The sequence below is a fragment of the Diadema setosum genome, chromosome 16, assembly GCF_964275005.1.
Source record: "Diadema setosum chromosome 16, eeDiaSeto1, whole genome shotgun sequence".
In the NCBI taxonomy this organism is placed as follows: domain Eukaryota; kingdom Metazoa; phylum Echinodermata; class Echinoidea; order Diadematoida; family Diadematidae; genus Diadema; species Diadema setosum.
This window is the reverse complement of record NC_092700.1, coordinates 30,053,551-30,075,347: the sequence shown is the minus strand read 5'-3', so window position 1 is coordinate 30,075,347 and position 21,797 is coordinate 30,053,551. Positions and strand designations below refer to the sequence as shown.

General features: G+C 39.4%; 1 protein-coding gene and 1 pseudogene across 1 annotated transcript in view; both read left to right on the top strand.

Moving 5' to 3' along the window:
• Nucleotides 1-21,797, top strand: part of LOC140239810 (uncharacterized) — a 100,318-nt gene that overhangs the window by 35,901 nt on the left and 42,620 nt on the right. The window contains exons 25-29 of the mRNA XM_072319632.1: nt 883-1,056; nt 5,026-5,067; nt 14,399-14,995; nt 18,450-19,052; nt 21,061-21,615. Of these exons, the coding sequence (XP_072175733.1) occupies nt 883-1,056; nt 5,026-5,067; nt 14,399-14,995; nt 18,450-19,052; nt 21,061-21,615 (1,971 nt within the window). The remainder of the gene's footprint in view (nt 1-882; nt 1,057-5,025; nt 5,068-14,398; nt 14,996-18,449; nt 19,053-21,060; nt 21,616-21,797) is intronic.
• Nucleotides 6,755-9,415, top strand: LOC140239511 (uncharacterized; annotated as a pseudogene).

The following is a 21,797-nucleotide window of genomic DNA, read 5'->3' as shown; positions in this document are numbered from 1 at the left end:
AGGCTCTCCCAAGACTTTTTTTGTATAAGTAGTGGTACTTTCTAGAATTATCTTTGCAAGTTTATGACACTGTGTCAATCTCGTGTTCACGTAATTTAAGATCAATCGACTAAATCGTAAAAAAAAAAAACCAAGCACCAAATGCCTGATTTCGACGAACTTATCACTCTTTTGATCGAGACTCATAAAACAAAAATCTTATCACTGCATCGTCAAACAGGTCTTTGTGGTTCTTGTTTCTTTTTTGACGACAACAAAACGAAGGAAAATTGAGGTAGGCCTCCATAAAAAATTACGTCATCAATATCATCCATGTAATGTCCTAGGGATAGATCGGGTCTTGCTCAAGGTTGTTACTATTTATCATTCTGAATTATTTTATACATTTTCTATTTCTGTAATTTTGTTAGCGCTCCGAGCTTAAACTGAAAAGAATAATTATGATAAGATCTTTTGATCTGTACAATAATTGTCTGCTATCCTCCATTCCCTGATGGAAAGAACACAGTGTCACACAGTGTGAGAAACACAGTGTGAAACACAGTGTGAAATCCCTTCACGCTGTTAAATTTGAGCGTTTTAACAGTGTGAACACAATGTGAGTCATTAATTTACAGTGTGAAACAAAGCATTACTATGTGAATACTCTGTGAAACCACACCACAGCGTGAAATAATTTTCACACTGCTGAATTCGAGCGTTTTAACATCATGAACATAGTCGACTATGTGTACATGCTTTGAACGCACTGTGAACACATTGTGGGACACTGCGTTCTTTCCAGCAGGATTATCATGCCAGATTTTTGTGAATTCGTTGCAGGCAATGTCACAACGGATTTTTTTTTAACTCTTATTCCCCATACCAATTAATTCTTGTTAGCGATGGACTGTGAGGAGCCCATGGAGTACAGAGAGTGCGCATGTCCCACCGAAGAGTTCCCGAGCTGCACGAGCTACGACCCCACAGACCCCATGTGCGGTACAGAGCCAGTCAGCGGGTGCTTCTGCCCCGAGGGAACCATGCCGGTCGGCGACAACACCTGCGTACCCTGTCGTAAGTAACAAAACCAGATATTATATCACCCCTTCCTTCAATGAACAAAACAGGAAAGATCGAAATGCATTGTACCCTCTTAGGCGCACTGCCCCGGGGTAAGTTACCCTTTGGCCGATTGGAGTTGATATTTTATACGATATTCTTTTTAGGAGTATTTTTACACCTGAAAAGCCCAGTTTGAGGAAAAGCTTTTAACACTGACACTCTCGCACACTGTACTCGTGAGGGTCATTGGCGGAGGCAAAGTTAGCTTCAGGAGAAAACCGTAGGAAAAGTACTCTCTTTGACAGAGTGGACTCTTCCATGCAATAAAATGATAACTGAACGTTCTGATGAGAGCGCATGTCAGAGTAATATGTTGTTCGGTGTCCTTCTTGTAATCACGGACCACAGAAAATTATTTTTTTCCTACGATCATGGTGTATGTACAATTATAGTACCAGCTTCCTGAGCATGTTCTGTGAATTTTCAAAATGCCGTATATCATTTCAGGTTATTTCAATATGTACAGCAGTGTAGGTTAACCATCTTAATCCGATAAATAACGCTACTCTGCAGTCATTCCTCGAGTCCTGTCTTATTATCATTGGTCCAAGATGTCATTTCTTATTAACATTCTAATTACGAGTAGATTCTGGATACCCACACTCCTAACGTCCTTGTCTTGCTGCTAAGATGTTTCTAAACATGTTTCTTTCTACATAAAATTTGGATTACAAGTATTACTTTAAGAAACTGACAAAATCGTCTGATTGTATCATAAAGAATCTTTTGTTTGCTCTTTTCTTTCCCTGAACTTATATTTGAAATCGGCCTGACTTTACGATACCATAAACAGCATCAACAACCCCAATTTACGCGACATTTACACCAGAGAAAACAACTACAAAACAAACAACAACACCTGCCACAACTAGTAAAGAGACCACAACTTTGCAGGAAACCACAGAAATGGAAGTGACAACAACGACTATTCCCACTACCACAAGTACCACCACAGTTCCATATACAACATCTCCACATACAACAACCACTGTTCCTACCACAACACCTGTTGAAACAACGACAGCTGGTGCGACTACTACAGTAACCACCACAGAAGAAAGCGTGACTACTTCTAACATGGCCACCACACAAAGTGGTGTTGAAACAACACCATTGCCAACAACCCAGGAAGTCACCAGTCACCCTACGACAAAATACGAAACTACCCAATCAGAAACGTCGCACCCAACCACGGTTCTCCCAACTACTGAATCAGCTGAGACAACCGCTGAGCAAACCACGGTACCGACCACCCAGGTTGAGACAACCGTTGCTCCTTCGACGACTGTCAAGGAAACTACACGCCCTGTTACAACTCCTCTTCTTGAAACGACTACAACTCAGACAACAGCCCCTACGACGACTGAAGTAACGACTACCACGCCGACAACGTCCCCAACAACAACTTTGAAGGAAACAACCACTGTTTCAACAACAAGCCCCATGACAACCACTTTAACGACAACAAACCCTACAACCGTTGTCCCAACAACAAACCCCCAAACCACCACCCAAACTACAGTCCCTTCGACCACTGTTTCCTTGTCAACCGAGGTTGAAACGACGACTCCCTCAAACCCGACGACTTATCTCGTGGAAGAAACAACAGCATTGGAAGTAACAACGGAATTCCCGACGACGTTGGCTGAAACCACTTCCAAAGAACAAACTACACACGAAGTCACAACTACAGAGGCCGAAGAAACTACCCAAAATGCAGCGACGACCTCGCGAGCGGGAACAACAACAGAAACCGTGACGACTGGCGAAACATCGACGCAACATGAAGAAACCACAGCCGAAGCTACCACGACTGAGGCCTCGACGCGAAATCCCACCACCACCACATCTAGTCCTACCACTATTGCCACCACGTCCGTAACCACCGAAGGAGAAGAAACGACTGCTTCGGAAACGACCGGACCGGAAACGACCGAACCGGAAACGACCGGACCGGAAATAACCAGACCACATACGACCGGACCCCATTCGACAGAGCCTTATACAACCGAGGAAACGACTCAGGAAGAGACTACTCTGGAGGTCACGGAACCGACCACCACCGAGAGTATTCTCACCTCGACAGGTAACCCACTCGGCTCCCGATGTCGCCCTACCCTCCATTCAAATCACTCTCATTCGGGTTGAGGCCATTTCAGTAACTGTGTTTTGTGATTCATCGTCCAATCACATAACAATGCATTTATTACCATGACAAACGTTCATCTGGCATTGCACCATATTGAGGGCTGCAGCTTAGACTATACGAAAATGTCATACATATTTTACCTCTACAACAGAATGCAAGGGCCAATGAAAAAGTTCGATGTAAAGACGAAAACCTTTTGTCCTGCAATCACATAAGACAAAGAAGTCAAATAAACAAAATTCGCTGCTCTCCGATGGAAGCTAATAATGAAAGTGTTAGATCACATAATAACGATAGTCCCTCAACACATAAATTTTCTTCATCACACCTGGAACAGAACTCGAGTCATTTCATGTTATTAATATTATGGCAAAATACACTGCCCACCATTATGAAGGAGTAACGACACCAAGTCGATCATCCGTGGCCGAGACGACGTCAGTACACCTGCCGACGGGTGCCGACGAAGCCACTCCTTCTGACCAAACGACCGCGAGAACGACTAGCGTTGAAACGACGAAAGGCAGTCCGACCTGCTGCCCCGACGAATGCACGGAAGAAGGTGATCAGAAATAGCGCCCCATGGCATCCATCCATCCTCACCTACCACGCACCAGCCAAGTTACAGACGAGTTTACTTACATCCAGAACTGACATTTCATGCGATCTTCGAAACATTTTGATCACCCCATGAATAGCCCGTCTTCCCACCTCATACTCACGGTCACATGTCACGTGATGGTCAATACTGGCCATTTTGTCATCCCCAGCACGTGTGATGTGAGAGCTGACATAGAATTTTACTATTTACGTTACCACTGTACAAGATCAACGCCATTATCTTTACATCCTTACATGTTCACGTCACATCAAGCTGTAACTTTGCAGTTTTCACTACCACATGGTGTTATAACATGCACATTGTTTTATATGTATAGACGTACGTATTCACATTGGTTGGAATGAGTAGAATCGTTTACAGTCAAACCAATATCATTCACACCAATAATTCACTCACATATAAACTTAATCATTTGGCATCAGAATTTCCACTGGGATTTCCCTTACATACCCTGTGAATGCATTAAGTGTTTACTAATTATTGTGTCAGTTTGTTTGTTTGTTTGTATTTGTTCTCGAATTACCAACATTCAGTCAGAGTAGACACTCATATTATATACTTGTTGTTTTTAACACTGAAATGAAGCATAAAATCAGAGCCATTTTGTTATGCGTCAAACATGTCAAATCGTCATTGATTTGAACGTTACAAGCTATACTTATGCCGTCTTTTAATATACAAATGATGCACGAGAAAGAGTGTATCGGTGAGAATTTGATGCGCGAGTTTAACTTTGGAACTGTTTAAACCCAAGAGCGCAGCGAGTGGGTTTTAGACTGTTCCAAAGTTAAACGAGAGCATCCAATTCTCACTGCATGTTTCACGAAAAAAAAAAATCATTCGTGTTATAAAGTAGGCCTGTTATTTTATGAAATTCAACCCTTTTCACCATCATGCGTCCGGTACACCTGTACAATACTATGCAATGCTTGAGTCATGTTTACCGGACGCACGCATGGCTCAGTGTGGTATAGAATTAATGCATGATAACTGACCAATCAGATTGCAGAGATTCTAAAGCCAATTTTATACTGAGTGGATGGTAAAAATATATCGACCTTTCAGTCAGTCATTTCATCAGTACGTTTGTTTTTCTTTAATTCGTTCTTCGCTTATAAAGCCATGCTTCACGTTTCTGCTTCCTTTATAGCAACACCAACTGTACCAGCTACGCCATCAACAACTACAACGGGTAAGTCGACAGAATTCTTACAATTCACACCTCAAAATGCCGTACAAAACAACAACAACAACAACAACAACATTGCATTGACGTCATTTTTCGTGCCATTTTCACCCACAGCACACTATTGCAGTCATTGGCATACACATGTATCATGCGGTCGCCATGTGTTTGCATTGTATATGTATATGTTTTAATATTTGTTTACAAAACATTACTTATCTGGTTGTCACTGCGTTTTATACTTGGCAGCTGAGCATTAATAGAATTTCACTTTTTTCACTACAAGTACAGAATATGTATAACAGCAATATGCATAATCCATTTACCTCTGAACATCATAGATAATAGCGTATGAATATCTTCAGCAAAGTGGAAGAAGGAGTTAGTAAAAAAAACCGAAACAATTGAGATTCTTGAAAACCCGCAGTTGACCTGATTTCCCCCAAAACTGATTTGAAGAAAGAGATAAAGCAGTGATAGTCAACTCGCTCCTTTGGGCGCGGTTTGTCGAATTGTTTCTAATTACTGATCGACCAAACACGTCAGACATAGGAAAGAATTCCAACAAATGCCCAATTAATTTACATTGACATTAGAAATCGTTATCAATTCGAATGACTAAAATAAATCTTTGGGCAGACAGCGATATGAACGAAAGCAAGGTGATATTAATTGTTACAATTTCGAGTTTACGAAACACGAATAAGGGAGCAACATGAGGAGCTAACCCATATGTCACAGGATTTATAGCTAAGCTTTATAACAACTGTTTTGCGGGTCATTCCTAGAAATAGTGTCGGTAAAAATGACTGTAAATATGAATAAGGATTTTAGCTCAAAGACGAAGAAAACACACAAATCCTGCGATTTGCGCGCTTGTCGTCAAACTCATCGGCGTCGTCGTTATCAATCCTCATTGATCATCGATCACGGTATACTCGTCATCATCGTTTCGTTCACATGTCACAAGTTTACATCGCAGCTCATTTGACTCGGGATCATCGCTCACCTAGGTAATTGTGAGATCACTTTTGTGAACCCTACACTGTTTTACCTGTGTTGTCGTTTAATTGTTACCGTGATCTCAATGACTCACCCATATTGCCTTGTGCTGTTCATTGTTCATGGAATGGAGAATGTAATTCTCGTATAATGTCTCACCTGTAACTATATTCAAATTTGTACCAACATTTCCGATGACTTCCGTCTTGTAGGCATGTGTGTGTGTGTGTGTGTGTGTGTTCAACTAGGTATCACTGATACTCGAACGATAACATACACGTATTAATTTATTTGTTCCCACATTGTGTAAGTAAATGGTGCCATATCATTTTAGTTTTGACGCTGTTACGGTGTCAACTTAAAATTTAGCGGAGAAATGCTACACTTTATCTTACCAACTGTTAGTCATGGGTCAGTGTGAAGGGTATAGAAAGGACAGAAACAATACTGATGTATTCTTTGTATGATAGCTATTGGCCTAGTTGATAATCATAATGTCATCGTTATGGTAACTCTAATATTTTTTTTTTTTAGTAAATATTATTATTTATCATTGTCATCCTTATAAGTATCTCTTATTACATATGTCCTTATATCATAATTGTCATTATTGACATTATTTTGTTACTATCATAATTGCAAAGTATGGAAAATCTAGAGCAAAACTTCTACATGCAGTGATATTCAATTTATGCAATACAAGGACAATGAATGTCGGTATGACTCTGCAAAACTATATATCTCCTACTTTCTCATGTGTGCGATTTTTCGTGCTTTATTGGCATCTAGCTGATGAATGCGAGAGCGTAGAGGTGTGTGAATGGACCTCATGGTGCGACGACGAAATGGGAGGCGGGAAGATCACGCCCGACATGGCAGGCGAATTCGAACTCATCGACGATTGTCGCGCGGTGAACGGGGACGTGTGCGAGGAGCCGGTCGATGTCCAGTGCGAACTGGCCCACGAGCCGCACTACGGCGCGGGAGCCGTCGGCCAGGATCTGACGTGCGACAGGAACATCGGGTTGGTGTGCCCGCAAAACCAACAACAACCTAATTGCCTGGATTACAGAATCAGGTACGTTGACGGCAGAAGGGAGGTCTAGAATAGTCAGCAGTCATAAATTGATCGTGGTGAGATGACCTTCGGACAGCTGTAGATGTTTTAAAACAATAGATACAAAGTGAGAACACATTAGCACTCTCAAGATCATTGAAATCTTAAATTCATAGTAGTACTTGTTTCGTGAATTTATTTGTGCTTTAATGAAATCAATTACACGTCCCGCACTTCCGCCGGTGATATGGAAAATATTGACGATAACTGTGCATCATTATGGATTAGTTGACTAATCAAAAGTACACAGATGAAATTGTGGGTTTTTTTCCATTCTATAATGCTCTTCATCTATTACACAAAATGCATTAAAAATGTCATCTGACATGAAATTAACCTTCGAGCATCGATCGTCTAGTCTACTGTATAAATTAAGACGAAACTAGTGCATCTCAAAAAGTAGAGCATTCACTCACCAGGCGTACATCGTTCACAGCACGAGGAGATGTGTGCACTGCATGCCGCCAAAAACTGTACGAGATCGTACTATATCTTTTTCTTTTCGCATATTTTCGGAGAATTACCATCATTTTTCAAATAAGCCTCTGAAATATTTAGGAAATTTCTGGAACAACATTTATTCCATTTATAACATCTTCTGTCGCAGGTTCCTGTGTTGCCATAGGGAAAGTAATCCCAACTGCAAACCAAGCACGGTTGCAGCAACCACAACAACGAGTGCGCCACCAACGACAGCGATTACTCCAAGTGCACCCGTGACGACAACAACTCCTGCCGAAACCACATCACGCCCTCAAACCACCGCGAAGCAAACGACCAACGTTCAATCGACTCCTCCGTCAACCACCAGATCAGGTATACGAGCCACGATAGGTGGTCAAGCTTTTGTATTTGATTTTATTCGCAAGGCGCTTTTAAAGGTAGTCTTCATGTCGGTTGTTTGCTTAGAAACTGCTTCACGTAGAACTGACAAGATTACATGGGTCTGTTTCACTAAGACGAGGACTGTCTATACATAATAAATGAGCCATGTGGGTGAACACAAGCTAGCTACCACTAGAGCCATCACAATTGATTTTTACTTCCCTAAAAAAGACAACACTTCCTCTTGATTTGAACACAACCTTTCCGAAACAAAGCACGATAATTTAGGCCAACCGGGATATTGCTTGTGGGGCAAGGTACTGTAAACCGTATTCATAATCGCATAATTTTGCTGCAAGATATGATATGTTACAGTGTGAACCACTGGACAAACCTAGTCAACGTTCTCATTCTTACCTTGGCGTGCAATAGGTGTGAAGCCGATCACGTTCACCGAACCGTCTTACCCCGTGACCAGCTGCTCGCCGATACCCAGCAACAACCCCACCCAGATTTCCTTCGACAACTGCACCACGTCAGAGCCAGTCTATTTCTCCGAGTGCCAGGGCCGTTGTTCCTCTTCCTACACATTCACAAAAGTAGGTATAATGTAGTCCCCTATCGCAACGTCATTATCCACACGTGCTCGCAGTTGCCTTCTGTTTTTGCATGATGTCATAACATACATGCATTCTAATACTGTAAATGATATTTGACCCGTCTACTGAAAACCCCGAGAAAGTTGTCAAGCTTCGTCGTTTTCAAGGATGTATGGTTGCACATGGTGTTATATTTTAGAAAGCTACAACAAAGGCGGTTTCCAAATTATCCCTCTACTTTTTAATATATATATATATATATATATATAGGAAGAATCGAGTTTAAATATTGAACTTTTGAATTTGACAATGTTTTCTTTTTTGTTCTGTTGCAAAAATCACCTCATTTTAGATAATTCTTATGCGTGATCCGGAGTTTTTTTGCAACTTTATGGTATTAAGGTAGTGAAAGGTCGTAGATTCCTAAAAATCTGTCTCCGTGCACTTTTTATATCTCTTGAGGCCTTTTTATTTCAAGCTGTCAACATCCATGACATTCAATTTGTCATGAAAAAGAAAGAGACATATAAATGCAGCGTAACTAAAGACGAAAGGATCAACATCCCAATGGACTGGTATACAACAAAACGCTTTCTTCTATATCTATTCCCCGGTAACTCAAAAGATCAATGCTTTCTTTTTCCGATTACAGATTATCGATGGTCGAGCTGAGATGGACGAGTATTGCTCCTGCTGTCAACCGGAGACGGTGATCGAAGACGTGATCGAGCTCGACTGCCCAGACAATTCCAGGATATCCGTAACCATTCCTATGATCATAAGCTGTACATGCAACGAAGTGGAGTGTTGAAGAATATAGATTATAAATAATCGTTATATATTTTATTTTATATTGATGATCAGTTTACAAAGTTTCGATGTAACTGGATAGCGTGTGGAAAGACACTTTGAAGAAAAGGTAAAAAAAAGTACGATGAACATAAGTGCATTTCAAAAGACCACAAAATACTGAGAGTTGACAAAACGAAATTCCGTTAATTTTAATTTTGTGCTTTTAATGGAGATCACGTAGAACTTCAGTAATCAAGCGAAGAACGATCTGTTACTTCATATTGATGTCAGTAGGTAAACGCACATATGATAGAAAAAAAAATCCTACTGAGGTGCTAAAATCGCACACTAGCATTGCTTTGTGTACAGTATTATAGTAGTAAGTGGTAGCAGTGGTTTAAAATTTACCGTGTATTTAGTATGTTGTTAACAGGAGAACCTTTAAATGTTATATCTTTTGCACTTTCAAAGTATTGTCACAGTGAGAAAATTCAGATCGTGTTTGCTTTCGAAAATCACATTGATAAATAAATGGATTGAATTGAATTAAATCAAATTGATACCAATCTGTACGACTATCAATTGAAAATAATTTAAACTTCTATATTTTTTTCAACGATGCTAAATAAAGAGACAATACTAAATTTTGACCAACACTTTTTTGTCCTTTACAAGACATTTCCATGAGTTTAGTACGTTAAGAAAACAATAAAGCATGTACAAGTATAGCACTTTAAAAGTCTCGAAGATATTTGTGAAGGCTGAGAATTTCATTTCACGTCTTTCAATTTCAAGATATATCTCTGTTATTTTGGGAATCTTCTGTGCTTCACTTTTCTGTTTGCAAACTTTCACGGAGCGAAGGTTTGTTTTTTTTTTTCCGTCCACGGTACTGTTTATTTTTGGCGAGTGCTTATTCGATTATCACTAAGATATGTACAGTGTAATGACAAAAAATGTTTTAGTATCAGTTACACTAGGTACCTTTTGACTCAATGATTAAATGCGATGCAGAATACGTTTAGCTTTATCATCAATAGATGAATGAACACAAAAAGTGTTCCCTTATTATTGTGGGAGAGGAGAACGTAATGAATTTCACTTTCTTCTAAACGCAGTATGAGGACAGACGATACAAAATGTGTGTGAGTTCTTTATCTCTATTCTAAATGTAACTGGATGGTTTTCAGCAATGCCGCATTCTCAGCACACTGGCGTACCTTTCACGCTCAACAACCACACGATGACACTTTGAAGAACTTCGAAGCAGACAGTGATGTACAATATGTACAAAGATGGTCGTTTATTGTCTTGTAGATGAAGTTCACAAGTCTTCCGGTGCGGTATAAGAGAGTGGGTATCTCCCACTCAATGAGTGACCGATGAATACATGAATGCTCGAATCAACTAACTTCAAAGAACAAAATCATTCTATTTATAATGATTCTGAGGGTGCAGCACATGGTGCTATGGAAAATTTTGTCTAGCACCACCTAGCAACACCTAGCAACAACATAATGAATATAATAGCATTTACATGCTCCACCCCTTAATAATTTATGCAAACCATCCTCCAATCAGTTGTCGGTTACATGGCTTTAGGCCATGATCATGCCTGTTCAAAAGTGACCATCAGGCTGACCACTAGACTACACTCTACTTTGTCGTAGCGACTGTCCACTACCACCTGGCTGGTCATGATGGAAAATCCCATGTATATATGTGTGGTGCTTCTCCCTCCTCTCTGGGGCTAGCACCCTTCCCAAAACTTTCCATAAGTTTCCCCAGACTCGACATTTCTTATATATTTGATTGTAACAGTTTGTACTGGGGAAACAGCCGAAACTTTCCACAAATTTCCAAAGACTCAACATCTTCTTTGTATTTCTTTATATTATGGTTTGCGAACTCAACAATTTCTTTGTATCCCTTAATATTATGGTTTGCAAAGGAGAAGACAGTTTTCTGCTGAATGATCACCTTTTATACCATAGAGCCAATATGGCGGCTGCAGTATTGATGCACTAACTATATACTGTAAAAATGAAATGTCATCCTTTCAAATGACTGATATTCAATATCATCAATTTGTGGTGCATGTATGACACAGGATTGATCCACTCGCTCTGTCACACTAATACATCAAATCAAGCATTGATTCGAAGATGAATAAAAAAAAAAAGACGCTGTTGAATTTTCAGTAGAATCGTGTATTTTTTCGTTTTGTGAACATACATCACAACACTCATGCCAACTGAAGAGAGAGAGAGAGAGAGAGAGAGAGATGCCTGAAAGTAATATGTATATGTTGATGAAATAAACATATCCCTTTGTGCATTCTAATGCTTTTATGATACAAACGTTGTATTACAAAAATGTTTTTTTTTTGCCTAGCCGGAAGACCAAGTACTAGGCAGGGCTCGACATTAGCGGTCGTGGCCCGGGGCCCTGTGGCCCGATCGTGCACTTTAGATTCCAATTTTTTTGTTATGTTTCCATTTATTTAGGGCCACTACATTTCTTTTTCGGGCCACCAAGATTTCAGATTTGAAGATCTCAGTGGCCCGAACGGACCAACATAGAGAGAGAAAAAAAAAAACTTAGTGTCGATCTCTAAAGTAATACCAAATTAATAATGTCGACAAAAGTGTGCATAATTCAATCGCATACAACGTTATTACTTCATGCACTAAAATTGAAACAAAGTTACATAAATTGATTAACCACTGTTGCCCGAGCACTCCAACCACTTGGGTCATCAGATTTTTATGTCTGATAGTCCGTAGCATTTAGCAAAGGCAGCCCGCTATAATTTCAGCACACGCATACAGAGAGCAATGGACTCGCACACACAGAGTTACGCGCGACCGGCGAGCTGCGAGAGCACCGATCCAATCGCTGTATGCGTGCGAGTCCACTGCTCGCTGTAGTCCATTGCGAGCTGCCTTTGCAAAAGGCTAGTCCGTGGGATGTTACTCACAGAGAAAGAGCAATTCCGCGTCTGGGGGCCGTAAACATCATTGCAACAATCATTATAATGGCGTAGTTGTTGTTTGAAAGATATTGGTTGCCCGAAAGCAACATCGATAGGACCCAAAATACAATCTACAAGTTTCGCTTTTCAGTGGGTCCCCCATATCCATCTTCTGATTCATTCATCACTATCGTAACTACTTCTGCAATCCACTTCTAAAATATAATGTACCCCTTTTTTATTGATTACTTATGCTGATATTTCTTTACCTTCATGTACATTGTGCGTGTATGTTATTGATTGATATTGAGATGGAGGAATATGAAAATGAGCTTGGAATTGAATTTGAACTAACACGTGACTTTAAATAGTCGAAAGCAAGTGTATGCTCAGAATGCACATTTTAATGGACATAGTATGTGTCATTATCATGAATATAAAGTAAGTTGACAAGAGATGCCGGATGTTTCAAGATTCAGATATTTTTTTTTCAATTTATTTTCCCAATTCACATGCTGCTTCATATACCAAATACATGCATAATAATGAATAGTACATTATGGAAAAAAAAATAACATAGAAAACTATGGTATAAGAGCTTGCAATTTGCTCATATGAAAATCTAGACGATTCTTTTTCAAAGCTATGATGCGTTTTGTATTATCCAAATGCTTCATAGAAAGCAGAAACAGAGTTAGAGTAGACTTAGAGATTAAATATAAAACAGAAGGCGCACGACCGTATCTGACGGTGAATTCATGTGACATTTTCATGTACTAAAGAGAGATAAATGATAATTATATACTTAAGACATTATGCTTAAGAAATCTTTACATTCAGAATGAGTTGTTTTTTGTAAGCCTTAATTTCAAGTCTCATTTTTACCACAATCGTTTATCGTTTAGTACAACTCCTCTTTTCACTCCTTTAGTTTGGGGAGCTCATATCTCATGCCTCACGTGCCCTGGTTTTCACCCATCATCTTCCTCTTCCCTCTCCTTTTTCTCCGTCCACTGTAAAGGTATTCTCTTCATGTAATTCATTCCACCCTTACTTACCTTTCCCTCTTTCTCTCATTACAAGAGAGATGTCTCGTGTTTGTTAGTATGTCTGCATGTGTGTACTTCGTCTCTGTCTTACTTTACTTTCTTTGCCTCGTTTTATTAGTTTTGTAACTACATTGTTTTTTTTTTATGAGGGGACTGGAAACTACAAGCTCTGGCTTTAGCAGTCCTCTCCATTTCCAACCATCTTTTCTGTACTTGTCTTGAAATTATAGAATTTTATCAGTAAACGAATAATGCGTCGTAACATGACTCATGTCGTAATCGTCATCGTGATCGTCGCGAGTTACCGTAAATGCGCATGTTCATATTTACGAAACCGTCTGTCCCCAGTCGCCGATGTCGGGAAAGACATGGCAGAAGAACGTAACAAGGTCAATAATAAAAAAAATATTCATGAAATAGATGCCAATTTGGTGTTTTCAAACCTGTTAAAATTATGCCAAGTATTGGGCTCACCAACCAACGAACAGTGGTTTTGGTTGTTTCTTTTTTTCGAAGTTAACCTTCTTTTTTTTCATTTCAATTCAATAGTTTATTTATTTCCATCAAAGAAGTTCTTTATCGGAGGCAGCATTAATGATTTTGCTGGAAGAGAAAAAAGTATTTTTTTTCTTTAGTTTGCCAGAATGTCTAAACAAGTAATAAACAAATGGAAAAAAAAATGGAATGAGCCATTATCAATAACGTGCCAATACATCCTGCTGAAATTATAATCATTGCAACCAAAAGCAGAATCAACGGTTTGTTGGTTGACTTGGCGGTTTTTAAATCTTCAAGTGAATAATGATTCTGAAATAGTATGGCTGGAGCTACTGTTTGAGTAATTTTGGTAGTACTAAACGATTTCTCTTTTGTTGATCTTGATCCAAATATAAGATTAACTTCCAAACAAAACACGTGTTTTCCTCACTGCCGTTGCGTAACAACACGCACACACACAATTTGACTTCCCTGTCTACAGAGTGCGTGGAAAAATGGTACTACGCGTGCATCTGGTCAATATGGTATAATGATGAAGCTGGAGGCCAACTAGCAAGTGACGCTGATGAAGAGACGGAATCTTTGGAAGATATTCAGCATATCCCAGACTTTCCGGCTTTTTGCGTCTTTCCAAAGGACGTTGAATGCCGGACTGTTGATACACACATGTTCGCAAACGAAACCGACGACGCTGCGACCTGTGACGTCAATCGGGGTCTGTTCTGCAAGAATTCTCCGAACACACCACGATGTCGGGACTATGAAGTCAGATTCTTGTGCTGCGGCCAGATACATACAGTCACCTGTGGAACCGAGGAACCTCCCGAGACTACACCGGCACCACCACCACCACCACCACCCACTCCCGCGCCCCAAACTACAACTGAGCCACCATTTTCGACATTTGTGCCCCCACCTACCACGGCTGAGCCACCGGGTACCACGTCCGGACCACCGGGGGATACAACAACGAGTGTCACATTACCACCATCGAGTACCGGAAAAGGTGAACCGCCTGGAACACGCCCTCCACGGCCGACGCCACCTCCTACAACTCCTAATCCACCTGCGACAACAGGTGAGACCTTTCTTCCAGAGTGTTACTGCAGAAAACCAAATGATTTCTGGTAATGACATCTAGGAAGTTGATTTTCCGCTTTTATAGATCGCACAGCGCGTTTTCACAATATCGTTTGCTATTACACTTTTTCATTATGGCATGGTTGCTTGCCTTCAGGGATAATTCGATGCGTTCGTCTGTAAGTTGGAAAAAGCATACGAAACAAAACGTATTTTGGGTTTTCCAGGTGCGTGGGGTCCCAAATATCTCACGCAGCTCTCTGTGGAGTCCACAGCGCTGGTGTGTGTGTGTGTGTGTGTGTGTGTGTGTGTGTTTGTGTTTGTGTTTGTCTGTGTACGTGTACCGATGTTCTTTTTGTGAGCAATCGGTAGAACATATAAACATTTATTTTGGGATTGTGTGCATGTTTAGAATTTGTGGCAGAAAGTGATAGATAGGTTTGAGATGACAGATCTTCGAAATATAGAGTGGAAAGATGTTCATTTTGGTGTTATGGGAAGGGACATAAAAATGAAACTTTATAATACAATAATTTTCATTTTGAAATATATTATTTTTGGATCTAGGTCGGAGGGAGAAATTCCTACTTTAGAGGAAATTTATAAGAGAATAATAAGATTTCGGGATGAAGAAAAAGAAATTGCTGTAAAAAGAAATAAGCTAGGATTACATTTGCTGAAATGGGAAAATGTTTCTGAAACAAGGGCCTAAGCATTTTTTCTTTAATTGGTGAAGGCAATATTATGTGTTATTGGCTGCGCGCCGGGAGGGGTAAGCTGTTGCTGGCATAAACGTTTTATTGATCTTATCAGTAGCTTTGAGTTTGATGAGTTTGTTTGACGGATTTGTATTTAAATTCGGAGCGGTGCTTGAGTGCGGGCGGATGTTGCTTTTATGCATACGGTCCATTATGTTTTACGTATCAACATTGGAAAGTCGTTTCATCAGGAAGGAAGGTGGTATCAGTTCGGGTGTGTGTGTGTGTGTGTGTGTGTGTGTTTGTGTGTGGGTGTGTTTGTGTGTGTGTATGTGGGTTGGTGAATGTCGGTGTGGGGTGGTTTAGGTTGTGGTTAATCGGGGGTTGGTGGGATAGGGATTTGATTTGAAGAAGGATAGTTATAAATGGTATGACAGATATTGGTAGGTTTTAATATTTAGGATAGATGTAGATTTGTTTTGGCTGGGAAGGGAAGGGAAGAGTTGTTCGTTTTTTATGAATGATTTCATTCTAGATTTGTATAATGTATTTGTTTTTTTTTTATGTATAATGTATGCCCTTGTAAGTGAGAAGGAGTTACATGATTCAATATATTCAAGGGATATAGGTTTGGTACATGTCAGAACTTTCTCGTGAAGAAATTGTTAGTAGGGTTGATTTATAATCGAGTTGTTGAAGAGAGATTATTTGCAGTATAAATTGACAAATGGATTTGTTTGTGTTTTGGATTGCATTTGTACCGTTTTTGTTCATGTTACACCCAGAATGGGTTGATTTATGAATGATTTGAATGAAATCAATAAATATCAAGGAAAAAAAAAGTGGGGCCAACAGGTGAAATAAATTTGTAACACGACTGAAGGGAGTATTATATGTCCTATAGTTTGAGAGTTTGTCTAATTTTTAGAGCAACTTGAAGTCATACACATTTATATGCATTTTTAAAAGTCATTGGTTATAGATGAAGTATAAGTAACTGTTTAGGGACCATATTAAGAAGTTTAATGCACATCCCGCATATCATTGTTCCCAGTTAGCCTTCACATTCAGTCATACTAGGATTAAAATAATGTTGATGGGAAAAACTAGCCAAAGAACTGTCATACAGGTGAACTTAAGTTAAAGGGATGGTATAGTATTAGCTGAGGTAAGGATTCAGCTTTTAAGTTTTTGCGAGAAACCACTTTATGAAATGTTAAAAAGCATACAATTCTAGAGGAATTGAAAGTTTATTTTGATGAAAATTGGTTTTGAAATGGTTGAGATATCCATAAACAAAGTAAAACAAAGCGATCCAACTCAAAACCAATTTTCATCAAATAAACTTTGAATTCCTCTTAGAATTATATGCTCTTTCATATTTCATAAAAGGTTTCTCATTATCTAAAAAAAACATCAAAAAACGTTGGAAGCCTAAAGCCCCATCTCAACCGAAGCTCACCACCCCTTTAACTTATTATTTTGTTCTCTTACTAGTATTTCGCAGGGCATCTCATTTGCATTAAATTTTTGTCTCACGCGCTTTGCATGCGTTGCATCCCTGTGCTAAAGAAAGTACAAGGTTACCACTCCTTGTCGTCATCATTTGTTTTATCTTGATTACTTCTTGGGCGTCATTGTTCTTATCATCAGGACATGATTTAAAGGGTTTTGTTGGAACACATATTTCGGACATAAACAAGTCGCATGACGAGAGTTCAAGATGCAATTTCTGTATGTTTCATTTTTCTCTCGTAAGATAAAATTGCGACATTTTTTTATATATATATTTTTAAGAGATTGTCTGCAAGCTTCGTAGATACAATTTCAAGATGTATATTGATAACCTCAGTATTATACTAAACGTGGTTATTCTGGTGATATCTAAGTATATCTAAGGGATTTATCAAGTAAATACTCTGCACATATAAATATGTATTTCATGCACATAATCCTTTCTCAAATAGGTGCTAAACCCAGTTTTCATCAAAGTGGCCTCTCTGAGATAAATGTATCTATCCTTAGTAGTCCCGTACAGTACAATCTTCGAAGTATTGAAAATATTTTGTGAAAATGGAGACAGCAGGCAATGAAAATAATTGATTTTGTTCCAAAAAGCGTTTTATCTGTATCTTTTGTGTTCCAAAACGGTCGAATTTCAGCAAGATCCAATCAAAAACCCGTGCGCATGCTTGGCCGCACTTTATGCTGTGCTAGAACATGCCAGGTTCTGGACTTTGCGTTATTGCATAATATTATCTGTTTATCGAGGATGTTGCTTGACTATAGATACACAGAAAATGCAAAAATCACACTTAATTACAGCGAGTCCACTCACGAGATTAATTATTTTGACGAAATAATGTGTGCCTAATCTTCACAGTTCACACACACACACACACACACACACGCACCAAAGTACTGATTTGCAGTGATAACGTGTTTTTGTGAACACAGAGTGTGTGGAAAATTGGTAAAAACAAAAATGTGCATCAGGGCACCTTGCTTTGATTATGAGACTGGAAGCCAATCACCCAGGAACACTGATAAAAAGACAGAAACAGACTGAAAAGGAAAAACAACAACAACAACAACGAACAAACCGCATGTATATTGGAGCAAACTTCTTGGCATCATGGCGGTAAAACGAAATATGTTCACAAGAGATGTCTTAAGCTTTACACCAATAAAAAAAAAGGGGGATTACTTCCTAGTGTGACTGTTTTTTTTTTTTTGTGTCTCTCTTGTACACAGAGTGCGTTGAACAATGGATCAAAGTGTGCGCCTGGTCAATTTGGTTTGATGGTGAGGGTGGAAGCCAAATAGCGAGCGACGCTGATGGAGAGACTGAATTGGTGTCAGATATTCAGCACTTCCCACAATATCCTGACAACTGTGCTACCCCAGAGGATATAGAATGCCGGACAGTTGACACTGACGAATTTGCCAATGAAACTGACGATGGAGCAATATGTGATTTGAGAGGTCTGATATGTAAGAACCTACCGGGACTACCCAGATGTCGTAACTACAAAATTCGCTTGCTTTGCTGTGCTTTGATACCCCAAGTCACATGTTCGACACGAGCACCTCCGGAAACAACTGCTGCACCACCAGGCACTACAAGTGGACCACCAGGTACAACAGCTGGGCCTCCTGAAACAACTGCTGCACCACCAGGCACAACAGCCGGGCCTCCTGGAACAACTGCTGCACCACCAGGCACTACAAGTGGACCACCAGGCACAACAGCCGGGCCTCCTGGTACAACTGCTGCACCACCAGGTACCACTTCTGGACCACCGAGTACCACAGCTGCTCCGCCACAAACAACTGGAGCACCGCCTTCAACAACCGGTGACCTTTTTCTTCTTTACTTTTCAGCAACAGCAATACTACCATTTCGCTACAAATAACCTCGGTCACGTTATGTCTTTTTCATTCATTCATTCATTTCCTCTTCTTTTTCATTTTCAAAAGAATTTACACGGATAACACAAACGTCAAACTAATGGTACATTCTTGTAACATTTCCGTGTACGCACTCATGACAGAGAAATAAACAGAAGATGAGACATATTGTTTTGGGGGACGGGATAAAGTCGGAATAGTAACAGCAAAGTCGTGTGGTATTTGTTATGTTTTCTATTTTTGGTTATGAGTACTTGATCGAGTTTGTTCTTTTCATGGTGTTGGTTGCCAAATCATATCTGATATCATTTTGAAAAAAAAAAATATATATATATATCTGTTTGAAAACATTGGCCTGTATTGTCATCTGAAATTGATGACACAATTTTTCACAACGCAACTTTCTATGTAGAAACTGCCACCCTATCATGTAAAAAAAAAAAAAAATGGACACTTTTACTATGGTGAATGCTGTCAAATAGGCCATTTCCGGCAAGCACAAAACTTTTTTTAGAAGTTTCAAAAAACGGTTTTATTAGGTCCGCTACGTCTTCTTCATTTATTAACGTCCCCGAAGGATTTTGATCAGGCATGCTCCGTCTTCGTCTTTAATGAATATTTAAGAATCATTTTCATTAACCCCGCCACGTCTTCGTGATTGGTTTCTATTAATTATCATCAATATTTATCATATTTGTGGATATTCAAGTAAGGAAATCAAATATCTGAATATAAGAACGACCCAAGTCCATGGAAGACCATTTCAAGTAAACTTAAAAAAAACTTCATTTCTTTTTTTATTCCAATAATATTCTATTTAACTGTCATGGGAAGGCAACATTGTATATACAAATTAGAACATATATTATTATGACAACTAACATTTACATTAATTGTGGAGAGGCCATTTTGTGTGATGGACTTGGGTCGTTCTTTGAATCATACACATGATATTTTGCAACAGACTCTTAGCTTGAGATGAAAGAAGGATGAGAGTGGTCGCTATAATATGAATGTAAGAATGACCCAAGTCCTTCATTCTTACATTCATATAAGATTTAACTTCATTTCAGGCACTTCCAGGGATAATTAGGATTTATCATTGGTTTATACACAAGATAAGTCCATGCATAAGCTACAATTTCACATGTCAAACTGAATTTGGCCAAAAATTGGACTTGGGTCGTTCTTATATTCAGGTCTTCATTCTCATATTTGAAAACTAGTGAAAATAGCTAAAAAGACTTTAAAATGTAAAGTACTTGTGCTGGGTTTCAAACTGTGCTTAAAAAATTGAAATCACGTTATTGTTTAGTTATTTACAATATCAACGTGTGTTATGAAGAGGCATTTTCATACCTTAGTAGGAATGATTAAGGTATGTATCATTTAATTGTAGTACCCCAAAATGTTAGAGTTTTTTTTTTATAGTTTTTCACGTCTATTTGAAACGTTTTTATTATGTAGAAACCCTTCCGCAAAAAGTCGTTCTCAAAACGTTTTGATAAAACTTTCATATCATTCATGTTGTAATGTTCCAAGAACGCTCAGGAAATGTGTGATTGTGAGCGGGAATGGTGATGGTGCTACACGAAAATAATTCTGATATTATGGCTATCGAAAAACAAAAGAAAAGAGAAAACACTTGAATTCCCGAGAGTTAAAACATAACGTTAATGATTTTGCCAAAGTGACGTCAATCATTTTCATCGAGTGCGTAGAAATAGGGGGATAGAACAATATGTTTTTACAAGAAATGAATATTGTCCGAAACGTTCCGCTAATGAATGGTTTAATTCCCTTTCAACTCCGGAATGGTTGCCGTAAACTTAGTGATGTTCTTTGTTAATCAGGCTTATTGCAGAATGTTACAAAAGAGAAATCTTCTACACAAGTAAAACTGAAATAGAACACTGATTTGAAAAAAAAAATTCTATGTGTCTCCTGTACACAGAGTGCGTTGAACAATGGATCAAAGTGTGCGCCTGGTCAATTTGGTTTGATGGTGAGAGTGGAAGCGAAATAGCGAGCGACGCTGATGGAGAGACTGAATTGGTGTCAGATATTCAGCACTTCCCACAATATCCTGACAACTGTGCTACCCCAGAGGATTTAGAATGCAGGACAGTTGATACTCACGAATTTGCCAATGAAACTGACGATGGGGCAATATGCGACTTAAAAGGTCTAATATGTAAGAACATACCGGGACTACCCAGATGTCGTAACTACGAAGTGAGGTTCTATTGCTGTGCTTTGATACCACATGTCACATGTTCGACACGAGCACCTCCGGAAACTACTGCTGCTCCAACAACTGCTGCACCACCAGGCACAACAGCTGCGCCTCCTGGTACAACTGGCGCACCGCCGGGCACTACAAGTGGACCACCAGGCACAACAGCGGGGCCTCCTGGTACAACTGCTGCACCACCAGGTACCACTTCTGGACCACCGAGTACCACAGCTGCTCCGCCACTAACAACTGGAGCACCGCCTTCAACAACCGGTGACCCTTTTCTTCTTTTACTTTTTAGCAAAAGCAATACTACCATTTCGCTACAAATAACCTCGGTCACGTTATGTCTTTTTCATTCATTCATACATTCCTCTTCTTTTTCATTTTCAAAAAAATTTACACGGATAATACAAACGTCAAACTAATGGTACATTCTTGTAACATTTCCGTGT